Consider the following 18,088-nt stretch of genomic DNA (forward strand, 5'->3'; position numbering starts at 1 on the left):
CATAGATGAATAAACATACTTATAAGCATGCTGCTACCGTTTTTTCGTGTAACTGTGGAGTACTTATGGCGTGACGCGATCGATAGTAATCGGCCACTTTGACCTCCAATAACTCATGTATATTCAAGTTACATGCCTGTAATTAATACAAGTTTGGGTTTACACTAACAGCTTTCTAAAGACACATCGATCGACAAAATCTGAAGAACCGTTTCGATTTTGGAAATTCGTTGCTTGGTGTTACTTGTATAATTTACCGTCAGATACTAAACTGTAAACTAATAAAAATATTGAAAATCTGATTACACCATCAGAATCGTTGAGCAAATAATACTTATGTACATGTTTCTTTTTGAGGTATCACGATTCATCTGGCTACTATTAATTTCTGTACGAACTGTGAAATGTCCGCCATTAAGGTTTCACAAAGTCCACAATCTTTGGCACTCCCAGCATAGAAATCTCCTTCATCGATACAAAGCATCGTCCTCGTAACCAAGGAATTCCCAGCCACGCCACGCTTGGACCACGTGCTCCAGGCACCCTTCTCACTCAGCTAACGTTCGCTGCAGGACCGCGGCTTTGACGAGCGTCCTGTGAGGCCGCCCCAACTCGGAACATATAATATTTCCAGAGCGCCACAACTCGCCCGTTACGTCACAACATTAAACTGTTTGTGTTGTGCGCTGTCGTCACCAGAACTTTTCCGTTTGATGTCTTTCGTGGAGGCAGGGTTTGAAATTCCCCTTCCCCATCGTTTTGTTCCACTTCTTCTGGTTCGCTTGATTCAGGGTCAGAAGAACTCTGAGGTTGTGAATTCTTATTTCGCGTTTTCTATAAGCAGCCTACTTTCCATTGGAAAACCCGTGCAGAGTACCATATCGGTGTATTCAGCACTTCTAAATACGTTCTGCATGCTTAAACTATGCAGTCGAATTTGCCAACAAATAATGATCACAATTGTAGTTAAAAAAATTTCTCAATGCAAATTCAAACAGAACGTCACCGGTCTCCGAGCAGCCTAGCAGTGTGTGTTTCGTCGTCTTCTGTTTGGTGATTGCCGTCGTCGTTCGTCTTCTGTTCGCTGGCGTCATTTGTCCTCGTGCATTCTGCCATCTTGGCGTCACGGTTGGCTGCCATTTCAGTCTCGTGTTGCAACTGAAACTTTTGAATCTGCCGACGCTGTGTCGTCGCGACGCTCTCGACGCTTCAGTCCGGTGTGGGGTTTTGGTTAGGCTCAGACCTACCCCGATAGCTGCCTGTTCCCTACTCCCTGTTCTTAGCCTAAAGGAACACCGACGTACACCCCACAGGGGGCTGACCTCCTGTCGGTCGGGCTCCCGGGCATGAAGCCCTGACTCCTCATCATTAGCAGCTAGCCTGAGTTTTCTCACTTATCTCCAATCACGTTCTTCTTCGCGATAATCTGGCTTGTTACGCGCCAGGATGCATGACGGGTTGCAACACCACGTTCCTAGCGCGCACACAGCTAGGCTGCTCGGAGACCGATGACGTTTTGTATGAATTTGCTTTGAGAAGTTTTTTAACTATGATTATCATTCTTATTTGTTGGAAAATTCGACTGCATCGTTTAAGCACGCAGAACGTGTTTAGAAGTACTGAATGTACCGATATGGTACTCTGCACGGGTTTTCCAATGGAAAGTAGGCTGCTTATAGAAAATACGGAATAAGAATTCACAACCACTAGTACCAGATTCAAGAGTGTATACTTGCGTTTTCATTGCCCAACAGCCGTATTTAGTGTCGAAGTACAAATGAACAGATGTGGATGAAATAGAAGGCATTATGCAGTTGATAGAACATAGTCCTTCAACAAGCACACGTTGGATTTGTACACTTGCGGTGTTCCACATACAAGAATATGATGGACACTGCATATGTACGGTCTCTGTCGTTATCTTTACAACTGATTCAATACCTACTAGAAGGAGATGGAGATAGAGGATTGGAGTTTTGTCCTTGGCATATTCTAAATCGCTGAGTAGTCTCATTAATACCCTTTACTGGCGAAGCCAATTTCCCTCGCGATTTTGTCAATAACACTCGCTACTCAGATCGGTGGGCAGACTAATACACTCGAGCCATTGAGACACACAGTTTCAAGAACGCTTCTCCATAAAAGTGTGGCGTTATTAAACGACAGTCAGCTGACTGGGCCTATTCTGTTTCCTCATCTTACTACAGACTTACTCAGAAACCAGCTTCCAGCATTACTGGAAGAGGTTCCTCTGGCTATAAGGAGGGGAATGTTCTTCCGGCATAACAGAGCTCCTGCACTTCGTCAGGTAAAACACTATCTGAACCTAACATCCACCAGATAATAAACTGACAGATATGGCCACTATTCTTGGCCACCAATGAGCCCAAACATTAGACCATCAGATTTGCCTATGAGTGTGGTAGAAAGCATACATAAAAAGTAAACACAAGAGAAGAATCGATCGTTCGGACCGCGAACAGTTCTGTCCTCATAAAAGAACACGAAGATGACCGCAGAATACCTATATTTGGTGTTGTCAAGCCAGTTCGAAAATGCACTGATTTATGAAAATCAACTCTGACTTTAGTCATTTGCCTATGCTTCACTCCTTCTGTAATTTTAACTTACATCCTAACAGCTTTGTCTTTGTAACAAATGAAAGTTGGACGCATGTTATACGCAATTTTTAAATGAAATCAGTCTATAATACTTCCACCTGAAATATTTATTATGCTTCGTCAAAAACCCGGAATATTTTATACTTGAGCCACAGGCTTGGGAAAAAGAAAGAGATTTATTACAAGAGGTTGAAATTGATTTCCGCAGAGGAATGGATGCAGAAGCTTTCGAAATGAGACGCTGCAGAAGAATATTACGGATTAGTTGTAACACGATAACTGATGAAGTGGTACTGATTCCAACCGGGGAGAAAAGAACATATGAATATTTTGTACCACTCATAACGTAATTTGAAAGGGCAATACTTCTCTTACGTACATTTACTTCTCTCATCATCAATTAATACATTGATGAGAAACATAATTTTACAGCGTGGTATAATGGAAAATAATTGTTGTGTTCTTCAATCTTTAGAAGTCCCTATATCTCAACAGAGCTTCTGCAACGAACTCTACTTGAACATATTACTTTAGTCAAGTTTCAGCCTCCATCTATAATTTTTATCCATCACTATTCCCTGTATTACAAAGCAGACTGTTCCTCCATGCCTCAGGAAGTGTCCGATCAAGCTATCCCTTCTTTTAGTCAACCTGTGTCTCATTATGTCATAACTATATTACCTCCCCGATTCTGTTCGCAACGTCTTCAACAGTTAATCGAATTTTACCCACCTAATCTTCAACATTCTTTTACATAGCCACGTTTAAAAAGCTTTTATTCCCCTCTTGTCTGAACTGTTTATCGCCCAGTTTTCACTTTCTTGTTAGGGTACATTCCAGAAAAATACCTACACAGAGGCTTGTTATCACTTACAACTGTATTCCTTGTTAAAAATTGTCAGATTCACTTTACTTGCTATCAGTCTGTAGTTTATGCCCCTTCCACTTCGGCCATTGTCTGTTGTTTTACTGCCCAAATAGTAAAACTCACTTGCTGCTTAAGAGAATTTCATTTCTTAATCTAACTTTCTCAGCATCACCTGGTTTAATTCGACGACATGCCATTACCCTTGTTTTACTCTTGGTCACATTCACCTTATAACTTCTTTTCAATGCGCTACCCATCCTGTTGAACCGGTCCTCCAAACCCTGTGATATTACTGACAGAAGTGCAATACCATTGAGAGTCGTTAAAGATGTTATTTCTTCTTCTAGACTTAGATTCCCTTCTGAAATTTTTCGTTGCTTTCTTTTACCAGTAGTTTAATATACAGACAGAATAACAAATCGGCGTTGGCTACGATCCTGTCACCGTCATGTAACTACTGCCTCTCATTCACGTTCTTCGACTAATACAGCTGCAGTGTGATTTCACTACACGAAGATAAGCTTTCGTCTTTTGTATTTTATGTTTGCTACCTTCAGAAATTCAAAAAGATGATTTCAGGTCTCCATAGTCAAAAAGTTTCTTTAAGTATACAAATGATAGGAACAGTGGTTTTCCCTTCTTCGTTCTATTTTCTAAGCCACAGGGTCAACACTGAAGTTATTTATTACATTATTCCTAACGTCCTAGACTATTTCACCAGACTCATATATCTTGCATGTTAGGTGGAACAAATTTGTCACGGTTGGCTCTCCCAAGTATCTCAGTATGTCGTGATTTTCAGTTGTCTCGTTTCAAATTATGCCTTTCAGTGCTCTTTAAAATTCTTCACGCAGTATCACATTAAGCACCTCGTCTTTATACACGAAAGTCGATAGATAAGGAATGGCTTCTGCCTCATAAAAACAGCGGATTCAGTACATCTCATATCCCAAACAGTAGTAGGACAAGATGAGGAACCAGATCAATCAGAAAAATAATGACTGAAAACAACAGTGTATTGCTTTTTGTCTGCAACATTTGTGCCAGTTTTGCATTAAAAAACTACCGTCCCAGGTTCTGACCAAACTTTCAGGGACGGTAGTCTCTTTCTGCAGCCATTTCGTCTTGGCTGTCCTTCCCTGAACTTCGTGTTTATTACACTCCTAGGTGACATACTAGTATATGGCCCTGCTCCTGTCTTTCCCTGAAAAATTATTATACTTCCTTCTTTTGTCGATCAGTTGACATATTTGACCTGTCGCCTAAGCTTCCTTTGCTGTTGCGATCCCTGTGCCTACGTTTTCCAGTACAACAACTGTGATTGCTCTTTTTTAGAGATGACAATTTCCCTTCAACTGAACTGCCTACTACGGTATTCTTTATCGCAGTATCCACATCTTCAAGGAACTTCAAACGCCTTTCATCATTTCTCAATACCTCTTCCTTCCACTTCACTCTACTCTTCATCATTACTAAATTGTAATCTGCTTCTGTATCTGCTGCTGAGTACGCCTTGCAACTTAATATCTGTCTTTGAAATCTATGTGTAATCGTGGTGTAATCCCGTACCTTCACGCGCTTTCTAAATATATCTCCTCTTCTTGTTATTTTCAACATTGTATTTCCTATTACTAACTCAAATGTACTGTAGAACTCAGTTACTCTTTCCCCTCTGTCATTCCTACTACCAAGCCTATATTCTCACATAACTGTTTCTTCTATTCTTTTCCCTTTCAGTCCACCATGGCTTTTAGATATTTATCTCCCTTTACATATTGATTTATCCTTTTAGAATCCTCTTACACAGAGAAGCCAAAACATTATGACCACTGTGTATCGCGACGTTGAATGCCGCCTGGTGGCGTTGCGAGGACTTGACCCAGTAACAAAAGTTCGTAAGCAGAGCAGACACGGACAGTGAATCAACATAGCGAAGATATGCGTTGAAACTTGGGAAAACCTTTGAGATAAGCAGCTTTGACGAAGGGCAGATTACTATTAAGCAGAACCTGTGAACCAGTACTCGAGACGGCGAAGCTGGTCGACCGTTCACGTGCTACTTTCGTGAGCCTCTATGGAAAGAGACAGAAGGAGAGTGAAACTACCACTACGCTGTAAATGGTTGGAGGTCTACGACTCTTGACAGAACGTGGAGTTCGGAGTGTTGTCTGCTCTGTAAAGTAGAACAGATGGTGATATGTGACATCTCTGATGAAAGATCACTATGCAGGGCACGCGCAAGTATTACGGAGCACACCGTTCATCACACAAACATGGAGTTCCATCCCTTCGTGTTTACATGTTGACCCAACGACATCGTCAACGACAATTGCAGTGAGCACGGGACCATCTGGGTTCGACCGTCGATCAATGGAAACGTTTCAGCTCTTCGGGTGAACCAAATTTTTGTTACACTAGGTCGATGGTCGTCTCCACGAACGCCGTCACCGACATGAACGGGGGCTCGAAACGTGAAGCGCGTCAAGAACGCAGGGTGGTGGGAGCCGTATTATGCTACTGGAGACATTCTCCTACGCTTGCGTGGGACCTATGGTAGTAATCAAAAACACGCTGTCACCTGCGAACCACTTGCAGCCCTTCATGCATGATGTCTTCTCCAATGGTGATGTCATAAAAAAAATGGTTCAAATGGCTCTGAGCACTATGGGACTTAACTGCTGAGGTCATCAGTCCCCTAGAACTTACAACTTCTTAAACCTAACTAACATAAGGACATCACACACATCCATGCCCGCGGCAGGATTCGAACCTGCGACCGTAGCGGTCGTGCGGTTCCAGACTCACCCCTCGGCCACACCGGCCGGTGGTGATGTCATCTTTCAGCATTATAATTGTCCGTGTCTCGAAGCCGGACCCGTGCTACAGTGGTTTGAGAAGCACTATAGCGAACTCACGTTGATATCTCGGCGGCCGAATTCGCCCGATGCAAATCCTATGGAACCCATCTTGGTCGCAATCGGGCGCCATCACAGCGTACCCAAATCAGCGACCCGTTATGCACGCAAATTTGATGGCCTGTAGGTAGACATCAAAAGCCACATACCTCCAGAAACCTACCAACAACCTGTCGGATCCTTGATACGTAGAATCAGTGATGTATTTCGTTCCAAAGATCGACAGACAAGCTATTAAGCAGATGGTTATAATGTTTTGGCTCATCTGTGTATATTTTCTGTGTCAGATGTTAAGCTTTTACTGTGAGGGTCGCGGAGATGCCGTGTTTTCATGTGAGACAACGGTATCTGCATCAAGCTGAAGGACTCAGAGGTCCTGGTGAGCTTTAATGTTTTGCTGTTCACCATTGTGTCTCTACGAAATTCACTAGAACTCATCGGTAAGAAATTCGAGCGAACTTTTCAGACGTGTCGTGACTTCCACGTAGTTTGTACTTAGTGGAGAATGCTACGAAAAGAGAAAGGAGGTCGCATGGGCAGCCCACATTCGCCTGTGGTAGCGAATGTTTATGTGGAATACTCCGCGGAAGAGGCTCTGAAGGTCTTCAAATGGAAACCTACTGGCTTTTTCCGTTATCTGGACCCATGGAAGAGACAAAATCTATGACTTCTGATACATCTTTCCTTTCGACACATCGAAATTAAACACATAACCAGTTTGTAGTTGTCATACACTTCTTTATTACAAACAGACACAGATCTTTCAAAATTTACTAAAGCAGTTTTCAATAATCAAAACAATGTTCATAAAATCCCATTAATAAAATTTAAATGACATAACTGAATGCTTTATTACTTACATAGGAACTTGCTTCCATATTAAACTCTAAAACTGCTTCCACGGGCTGCTTTTAATTAATTGTAACAAATTAAAGTGTTATCAAAGTAATGCACTCGATTAAGCTTCTCTTTAGTATTACTCACAGGTACGATGTTCACATAAATAATAATAGCATATTAAATAGTCTTAACATGGAGCCATTACAATAATTTTTACGTTGGAAATTAGTGATGGACGCGAGCAGACCGAAAGGTGCTACCAGACAGAAGAGATTCCAGAACGAGAAGGCAAAATGGAGCTATTGTCAACTTTGAGCTACAAATAAGCTTCCAGAAAGCCACAACGCTCCACCGGAAAGAAGGAATTGCAGGACAGTAACAAAGAAAGCACGGACACCGATGCAGGTCATTAATTTCCCTCTTCCACCGTGATACCCCGATCGGAGTTTGCTCGCGTCGACCGCTGCCAATTATCTGAAACATAAACAAGTTAGCGGCAGACAACATACTGGCTCGTCAGACAGACAAACATATCTGCCCAACTGGTTATAAATAAACCTTTAATTATACACGGCAACAATGAACCCAACTGACTAGCCTAGATGAGCACTTGCCCAGTAACGGCTCTTAACAGTTTATTAGCCAGTTCTCTAGAACAAAGAAATAAAATAATAACACAGGAACAGGAAATAGGAAAATTATTTAGGCTCGCTCTTGAACGTCAGGCACAGACTTACGTACAATTTGGCATGACCTCTAGCTACGCATTAAGCACGGCTTCATGTCTATTGGTTGTGCGTAGCTAGCACTCCCTTAAATTCCATGAACATATCAGGCGCCCCGACCAAGTACGGTGACAAATAACTGAAACAACCAAGATAGTTTTCAGTGCACTCGAGTATTCAGTTAACGTGAACAGAACTCACCAAGAAACAATTCGATGATTCCAGTTCGTTCACTTTGAGTATCGTGTAACAGACGCGAAGGAAATCTGTCCTTCAGATATGCATTCAAGCGGCGAAACACGCCTCAGCAGCTGCCCACGCTCCTTCGTCGTACCGATTCGTTCACTCGCCGGCGCCATACGACACACGACCACTCACACAGCTGATACCCGAACGCAAGCCCCTGCAGCGGGCGCGCCGCCGTTAAATAGCCATCCGCCAAAGATGCAGAGACAAGCAGGCATCGAAAATTGACTCACCACGATCGGGATGACAATTGATGGAGACGCGCCAGCAGCGCACCAGCTAAACTTCATTGCTCATTTAATCGCTGTATATCACTGTCGATCCTGAGGCAGAGGGAATTCTACCATTCTTGGTCGTCATGATCAAGAGAAGAGCTACTGGGACGCTAGTCCACACTGTGTATCGGATGAAAACGCACATTGACCTGTACGTACACACAGACAGCTACCACCACGCCTCTGCGGAGAAACAGGATGCTCGAAACGCTAGTGTGCAGGTCGCACACCATCTCAGATGCAGCGTGTCCCTGCCTTTGAACTGAAACACCTCAGAACGTTGTTTCGGGAAAATAAATACTCTTAATAGGAACGCCCTGAGCACCACCACTACAGTACAACCAAGTTACCGAGAAAGAGGCGGTCATAGCCTTACCGCATAGCGACGCGCTATGGCGAGAAATCGGCTGCATACTGGAAAAGCTCTGCCAAAGTGAAGGGCTCAGACATGGCCAACCGATTCGGCTCGTATTGGTAGGTCACTAGTATTCAACATAAAATACAATACTCTAAGTTATTTTGATTCAACACTGTCCATCTTTGACATAACCACCGATAAAGTTCACCGGCCAGTGTGGCCGAGCGGTTCTAAGCGCTTCAGTCTGGATCCGCACGACCGCTACGGTCGCAGGTTCGAATCCTGCCTCGGGCATGGATGTGTTTGATCTCCTTAGGTTATTTAGGTTGAAGTAGTTCTAAGTTGTAGGGGACTGATGGCCTCAGAGCCATTTGAACCATTTGAAGCCATAAAGTTCATGACGTGCAGTCGGCTCAAGGTTGACGGGATAGATATATAACTGAAAACTGAGCATTTTTCATTACTATATACGAGGTCTGAAAATTCATGTTATTGTAGAGATCGAGGGAAGAAACTGTTACGACTGCTGCTTGCGTATCCGTAAGGTAATCGCTATTCAACGGAAGTGCCACTGGTGCAGCGACCGAGGCATCTGTCGCCGAAAACGGGAACCTATGATGGATTCCCAGATTCATTATCAAATTTTTTTCACTTATATTTTTTCCATTTCGAAATTGGTAGGAATAGGAGGGTTAATAAAGTAAGTAGATCAATAAGGAATAATAACAAAGTTTTCTAATCAATTTATCGATAGATCTGGATTAGTAAAGAATTAAAAATTTCACCCTGGTCGCCTTACAATGGCTGTTTCACCCACTCTGTTGTATATCCTCAATTTCCTTCGAACTACAGGATGGCTGTAAACATTTCAAGAAAATTTACTCTCGGCTCCAAGAATATGTAATGAACGCAATCTTCGCGCAGCTACATTGTTGCTTCGAATATTAGTTGGAAAACAGATTTGGTATTACAATTAAACATATATCTTTTTCGGGAATTTATTTTGATGCTTATCACGCATATGACAACATTGCCTGAAAAGTCGGTGCACCAAGCTAGTCATCAATTGTGCTGTGAATAATTATAACATCCGTGCGACTGTACAATTACAGTTGAATTTCCAGAAGCAGACTGCAGCTTTGAAGATACGAAATAATTTTTTTTAAAGTTCGGAATAAAAAAAAAACGTCACATGGCTAACAAAAAATGGTTGAAATGGCTCTGAGCACTATGGGACTAAACATCTGAGGTCACCTGTCCCCTAACTAACCTAAGAACATCACACACATCCATGCTCGAGGCAGGATTGGAACCTGCGACCGTAGCGCTCGCGCGGTTCCAGACAGAAGCGCCTAGAACCGCTCGGCCACAACAGCCGGCCATGGCTAATGCACAGATTCACAATTCGGTGGTATTACTTCTACCGTGTAAGTCAGTTGGCCCTCATCAGCTTTGAACACGCTGTCATACAAGCCGGTAATGTTTGTGCATACCAGGAATGCAGTAGCATACAAAACTTGTTATCAGAAACGTACTGTTTTAAAATGTTGTCAAGATATATTTTGAAACTTAATTTGTCAGTTTCCCGGATTTGGAGCAAGTGACATCCGTTAAGCGGTTGCCACTCTTATACCCTTAGGAACAAATTAATCATTAGTTTCTTATAAGCACTCGAAGCTATAGGCAATCATTTTCTAAACGCTGTGATGGAATATTGCGCCATGTAAAATAAGTTATTTTATGTATGCTACAAAGTGCGATAAGGATACGTGTTTCTCCGGTATGCGATAACTTACATCGAATCCTCGCCTTCGTAACAGTCTTAGTCGGAGAATTTTTCATACAAAGAGGCTTAAATTTTAAAAAAAGCCACGAGTGGCCTACCGGAACCATCCGACCGCCGTGTCATCCCCAGGGGAGAATGTGGATAGGGTGGGCGTGGGGTCAGCACACCGCTCTCTCGGTCGTTATAATGGTATTCTTCACCGAAGCCGCTACTGTTCTGTCGATTAGCTCCTCAATTGGCATCACGAAACTGAATGTGCCCCGAAAAATGGCAACAGCGCATGGCGGCCAGGATGGTCACCCATTCAAGTGCCGACCACGCCCGACTGCCTTAACTTCGGTGATCTCACGGGAACCGGTGTATCCACTGCGGCAAAGCAGTTGCCCTCTTAAAATTATAATTCCTTAGAAATCCAAGTCGTTTAAGATATTTATTTACCTACATTGTTAATATTCCTTGTTGGTTAACCCTCCTACTCCTACCAATTTTGACGTGGAAAATGATATAAATAAAAAAAACGGGAGAAACCATAAAGAAAACTTAAGTGAGGTTTCTGCCTCGCAATCGGATGCCTTGGTCGCTACGCCAGCGCCGTTTCCGTTGAATAGTGCGTACCTGACGATACATAACTAGCAGCCGAAAAAGCTTTTTTCCTTGATATCTAGAAAAATATGCGTTTACGGATACGCAATGAAAAACGCTCAGTTTTAAATTATCTTTCAATCCTGTCAGTTTTGAATCGATTGCACCTTATGAAATTCATCGGTGGTTTTCTCAAAAAGGGACTGTGGGCTGGGAGAGGGGGAAGGGGGGAGCGTTGAGCCAAAATATCTAAGAGTCTTTCATATTTTCTTTTTCGGCTGTACACGAGCGACCTACCAAACATGAGCCGAATCGGTTTACTGTGTCTGGGGCCTTCCCCCCTTGCGTAAGTATTGTCTTCTTCCCATCCAATACACCACGGTATTCTTGGGAAGCATCAAAGAAGACCTCAGTTTATGGAAGGCCGGGATATGCCAGGTTCCGCACCAGTATTTCAAGACTTACATTAACTATTGAGTTTAGCTTCAGTTTGAGCTAGAGTGATAGCCAACAGTGGCGATTAAAATTATACATCGTCTCCAAGACTATTATAATGCCAGTCACATATGGGATGAACAACTTGTGTAGTATCTTGAACGTCTTGTGTACTGTCCCAGGACACCAATGTCTGTCATGGAGACTCCTGGCTGATGGAACTTGAGTACCCTCAGCAGCAGTCCCTGCATCAAATTGTTTTGGAACCTGATGCCTGTTACCTGTTGAATAAGTCTGGGAGCCTAGGTGTCACCATCTCACTTGAGAAAGTCAGACTCTCATCGAGTTGCCGAATATATCCACCACTGAAGTGGGTGGTACCTATTTGTGATTAGTTTTCATATCATTCAATTCTTTTAGTGTGCTGGCTCTCTTTATCGAAGGAGTGTCAATTTCAGCAAATACTGATTTTTGACACATAACATTGTAATATTGTTCCAGACATTCACTATGCCGTATGGGAACTGAATTTTATTGGTTCCTTAAATATGCTTCACCCTTTCCATAAACGTCTGTGCCTTAAAAATGCCAGTGCTTGTAGTATACTGTCCTCCCCTAGGCCTCTGACGCCTGCTGGACTGGCTACCGACGGTAATGGTTCTGTTGCAGGTGGTGATGCTCACGGCTGCGATGTCGTTCCCCTTCGTCTTCGCAGACTATCTGGAGCAGATCGGTCACGGCACGGAGGCCATGACTACTCTCACCAGTATATGCATGTCCATTTCCTCATTCTCCGGTAAGCAATACAGTAGTCGTAGTAGCTAATATTCTTCTCATCTATCACTGCGAACATTTCTTTCCTGTCGATAATTTCTCGCGTGGAAAGGCCATTATCGCTTTTACAGGGCGTCTCAGGAGACGTCAATACCATTTCATGCTTACCGCACAGTATTACAGCTAGAGTGCAAGTAAATACATCAACATTTCTGAGTTGAAACTTCCTGGCAGATTAAAACTGTGTGCCGGACCGAGACTCGAACTCGGGACCTTTGTCCGCGAAAGGCACAGGTCCCGAGTTCGAGTCTCGGTGCGGCACACAGTTGTAATCTGCCAGGAAGTTTCAAATCAGCGCACACTTCGCTACAGATTGAAAATCTCATTCTGTCAACATCCCCCAGGCTGCGGCTAAGCCATGTTTCCGCAATATCCTTTCTTCGAGGTTCGCAGAAGAGCTTCTGTGGAGTTTGGAAAGTAGGATATGAGGTACTGGCAAAATAGAAGCTGTGAGGACTGTTCGTGAGTCGTGCTTTGGGAGGTCAGACAGTTGCGGCACAGTAGCTCAGCGTGTTTAGTCAGGAGATGAGCTGTGAGCTGCCCTCTGTAATGAAAAACTGAGTCAACGGCTCTACACTGAACATGAACGGGTGTCATGGGACATCCGCACCGAACAAACACAACGAACAAAATGAGAAAAAAAAATTTGGTAGAGCACTTGCCCGTCAAAGGCAAAGGTCCCGAGTTCGAGTCTCGGTCCGGCACACAGTTTTAATCTGGCAGGTAGTTTCATACTAGCGCACACTCCGCTGCAGAGTGAAAAACCCATTCTGGAATTCCTCAGTTAAGCAACAGACACCTTCAGATTGAGCAACTAGTCAAAACGTCATCTATGATTCAAATGGCTCTGAGCACTATGGGACTTAACTTCTGAGGTCACCAGTCCCCTAGAACTTAAAACTACTTAAACCTAACTAACCTAAGGACATCACACACATCCAGGCCCGAGTCAGGATTCGAACCTGCGACCGTAGCGGTCGCGCGGTTTCAGGCTGTAGCGCCTAGAACCGCTCGGCCACTCCGGCCGGCAAAACGTCATCTACCAAATGATTTACGGCAATTTCTCTTTACCTGTCGTTTCAGCTATAATCACAGATTTGTGTAGTAATGGATACGATTTTTTAAGCGTTAGAGATAGATGCAGCTGATTCCATGGGGGTGTGCTTGCTTTCCTGGAAATAAAATAGTAAATGAACATATAATTTAATAACATAGGAATTTCAAAAATTCCACGTCATTATTTAAACGTTCGCAGGATTTCTAGAGTGTAGAAAGCTTTTGACAATATTGACCCGACACTCTCTAAGAAGTTCTCTAGGTGGCGGAGGCGAAATACAGGGCGCTAAAGGTTATTCACAACTTATACAAAAACCGTAATGCATTTATAAATGTTGAAGGCTGTGAAAGGGAAGCAGTAGTTGAGAAGGGAGTGAGGCAGGGTCGCGTCCTTATCCCCTATGTTAATCAGTCTGTACACTGAACAAGCTACGACGGAAACCAAGTTGATGGTTGGAGACACAGTATCGTTATTACAGAGAGTCTCCGAAAACAAGTTCGCCGATATTGGCCACTGATGAATCGTCTATACGATTGGAGTTAACCCCCCCCCCCCCCCCCCCTCAGCGGGCAGTTAACGCCTGAGGATGACGTAATGAAGCAACGAAGCTGGTTGCCTTATAATAAACAACATCGTAATTACAGCTGTATATGTTGACTTTATTACATAAATTTGTAAAATGAATTAAAATCATACAGAACAAATAAAAACTTTGCTTCTTGTTGTTGTGGTCTTCAGTCCGAAGACTGGTTTGATGCAGCTCTTCATGCTACTCTATCCTGTGCAACTCTGTTCATCTCCGAATAACTAATGCAACCCATATACTTTTAAACCTGCTTATATTCTATTCATCTCTTGGTCCCCACTTACAATTTTATCCCCCATACTTCCCTCCAATACAAAGATGGTGATCTCTTCATGTCTCTAAATGTGTCCTATCGACTGGTCCCTTCTTTTAGTCAACTAGTGCCTCAAATTTTTCTCCACAATTCTATTCAGTATCTGCCCATTTCTTACATGATCTAATCTTCAGCATTCTGATGTAGCACCACATTTCAAAACCTACTATTCTCTTTTTGTCTGAAGTGTTTATCATCCACGTTTCAATTCCACTCAAGGCTACACAAAGGCAAATTCTAAACATTCATGGTGGTGTCTGTTTGTTCTATATGGTATCTCCCTACCACTTAATTTACGATCGACACTAGTATTACGCAAAAAGGGGGTGTAACAGATGAGACTTCTGAGTTCTGAGTGAAGCCTTATGCGCTCAAAAATGCGGCATCACGTACGATCATTACCTTGTCGGTGTTAAGGCAGCGTCAGGGCGGCAGCGGGCAGCACAGCCCTGCTCACCTCTCCATCTCGTAACTAACTCTCTATTAACTTCTCCTTACTACAATTTACCGAAGTTGGTTTAAAAAAACTATCTGGCTGTGTTTTCATCTGACCAACAAGGGTCTCAATGTTAACCTTAAGCTCCGCCTACAAAAATTCTGTCTATCCAATGAGAAACATTATACTTTTCTTGGTGGAGCAATGTTTTTAAAGTTTGCAACGTAACACAGACGCGAAAAAGTCTCACGCTAAAACCTGCAGCTGGTGTGGTCCTTTTAGTGTTATCGTAAGATCTATACTGTTCTTCTGGAGGGCTCTATCTTTTAACATGGCCGGGGGATGGTCGTAACGTAACAGAGACGCGAAAAAGTCTCACGCTAAAACTTGCGGGTGGTGTGGCCCTTTTTGTGTTATCGTAAGATCTATACTGTTTTTCTGGAGGGCTCTAGCTTTTAACATGGGACGGGGTGGGTGGTCCTTGACGTAACAGAGACGCGAAAAGGTCTCACGCTAAAACTTGCGGGTTGTGTGGCCCTAGTGGTTAGCTGGCGACGTGGGTGTCCAGTCCGTCCCTTATCTTATTGCCTTCTAGCTTAACACGGTTCTGCTCTCGGCTTCTGTTCTCGTTTCTCCCCTCGGAACTGCGTCTGTCTCACGGTGGGAAGGTATGACATGCATTTAGGCATTCTTGTGTTAGTCTGTGGTATTCCATTTGCTCACTCGTTACTCGTATTACTTTGGTTAATTTAATGTCACGATTTATTCGGAGCTATGTGAAATACTACTGGATTTGCTTATCATGTCGGGGTTTTCATGAAATGTGTTGGATTTGCCTGACACCTTACATATCACCACCCTTCAAACTTAATTTTTGCACTGAATTTAGGCAATGATTGATCGTTGTCTAAGTCAGTCAAAAATTTTCTAATTTATCTAAATTTTGTTGTGTACTGTTCAACCACGTTATTCTGTTCTATGCTAATTAATTTATATTTTTATATTCTTCCACATTATAATTAAAAATGACAAGAGAAGAATATTTTATGCTATTATTAATTTTTAATTATTTTCTTTCTTTACATAAGTGTGAAGTTTGTTTTTTAAGAAGTTTGCTTTCGAAAGCTTTACAAATTTCGGCGACTTTTCCATCTTACAATTCTAAGATACTTGGAGTCTTAACGTCTACTCAAGAATCCTCAAATTCGTTTTTTTTTATTTTTGTGTAGTGTCGTAGTGTATAGCATTTTAGTATTTCATGCTGTTAGACTATCTACACTTTATCCCTTCACCTTAATCTATGGTACTATTGGTGTTGTTATTGAAACTACTTTCTTTTTCCCTCCTTTCTCTCTCTTCATTCTTCTTTCTCCTGACGATCTTATCTGCAACATAATCTTGAAATATTGTGCTGATTATTTACCAGCAATAAAATGAATCTTCAAACTTGTACTGAAAGTGTTTAATACTGCCAGCCTTAGGTAAAAATACCTTTGCTTTATCTCGTAAAATACCCTCCAATTCTCTTTTACTGTGTTCCGAAATACCTTGAACTTCTTACAATTTTTCGTCGATTTCTTTATGGACTTCTAACATGAGTTGAGGCGATTCCTTCTTTTGTGCATACCATTCTAATTCTTCACCCTCTTTATCTCGCGTCATTCTTAATTGTTTGTTTATAACTGGTATTTCTTCTAATTTTAGTTTTTGCTCAAAGAGAAGTGTGACATTCCCGAATGTTACGCTACCTTTCCCCATATCTATTATCGCTCGTCACTCATTTAAAAAATCTGCACCTATAATTAAATCTACAGATAGTTTAGGTGTAATCACGAAGTTGGCTTCGATCTTTTGACCTTGGCATGAAAGAGTTAACCTTGTTTGTCTCGTAACTTCCGCAGCATTGTTTCTAATAGGACCTCTTACTTTAATCTTACGTGTTTTCAGAACTGGCAATTCCTCACTGGCATTACACTGCATGAATAAATTTTCTGAGCTCGCAGTCAGTTCACTTCCACTATCAGTTACAATATTGACTCAGATATGCTTTACCATGGCCTTCACAATTGGTTGATTTTGAAAGGGTTGATTCTGTTCTTCTTCTTCTTGCATCAACGAATCCTCCACTGAATCATACATGAGTCTTTTTAGAAATTTCCCTTGTGAATTCGAACTTTCTGTAGGATAAGCTTCGACTGCTACTTCTCTCTCTTTTATTTCCTCTTCTCTATTTCTTCCTTCATTTGCGCTTTCTTCTACATCCTCTACTTTTTTCCTCATTCTCCACTATCTTCTCCTTCTTCGTCGCTACTTCCACATAATCGCATCTAAATGCTCTAATTATCGCTTCAGAACTTCCTTCATAATATACGTTGGGTTATGTGCCCACTTGTAACTTATTTTCAACTTCTGTCGACTGCGCATTATCTTCATTGAATTCGCTTTCCCTGGTTTCCATCTCAAATAGCTCTGCAATACTCATTACTTCGTCCTTTCCTCCTACATTCGTTGTGCATGCCTCTGGTAATTCATCTTCCTCGTCAGTATTCTCCCAATTAATTTCGTCCCAACACTATATTGTTATTTTGTTGTCTTCGTTTTCATCTGGTTCCATGCGGATTTATTTCTTCCTTCTTCTCTTCTCCTGATAAGATTTTTACTTCTCTGTTCAAGGTGCTGCAATTGTCCTGGGTCGGTGCGTCATTCTCTTTGCCATGGGCGCTTAGCCGTCAACTCGAACGTTTATTGGGGTTTGGTGGTCTTACCTCCACGTCTTCTATCTGTATTCGCTTTTCTTGTTCAGCTTGTTGATAATGGTTTCTTTGTTGTTAATTTGTCGGTCTATTGGTTCTCCAGTACCCGTTCCAGTTGTCGTTATTCCCTCTGTAATAATTGTTGCCGTTCCTGGGTGAATTATAGTTATTGCCATATTCTCTTCTAAATCCATAACCGGTTCTTTGTTGAAATCTATTGTCGTTTCTTGGCGCGAAGTTATCACGTGGTTCGTAACTATTGTTTCTTCGTACTGTGTCTTGTGGTTTCCACTGCTTTTTGCTTTCGTTTTCACGTGCGCTTCGTCTTTTTCTTGCGTCATTTTTCGTAAATATGAACTCTAGTCCCTTTAGAATACCTTTAAATGCCTCAACGTCATTGCCTCCGCGACCTACTAATGATTGCTGGTATTTCAATGGTAGCTTCCTCGCGCATAATT

At 42.3% G+C, this 18,088-nt stretch overlaps 1 protein-coding gene across 1 annotated transcript in view; it reads left to right on the top strand.

Moving 5' to 3' along the window:
• Positions 1-18,088, top strand: part of LOC126354827 (monocarboxylate transporter 13-like) — a 130,654-nt gene that overhangs the window by 31,934 nt on the left and 80,632 nt on the right. Inside the window, exon 3 of the mRNA XM_050004770.1 lies at positions 12,321-12,447. Within this exon, the coding sequence (XP_049860727.1) occupies positions 12,321-12,447 (127 nt within the window). The remainder of the gene's footprint in view (positions 1-12,320; positions 12,448-18,088) is intronic.

Source organism: Schistocerca gregaria, chromosome 3 (assembly GCF_023897955.1).
Source record: "Schistocerca gregaria isolate iqSchGreg1 chromosome 3, iqSchGreg1.2, whole genome shotgun sequence".
NCBI classification, from domain to species: domain Eukaryota; kingdom Metazoa; phylum Arthropoda; class Insecta; order Orthoptera; family Acrididae; genus Schistocerca; species Schistocerca gregaria.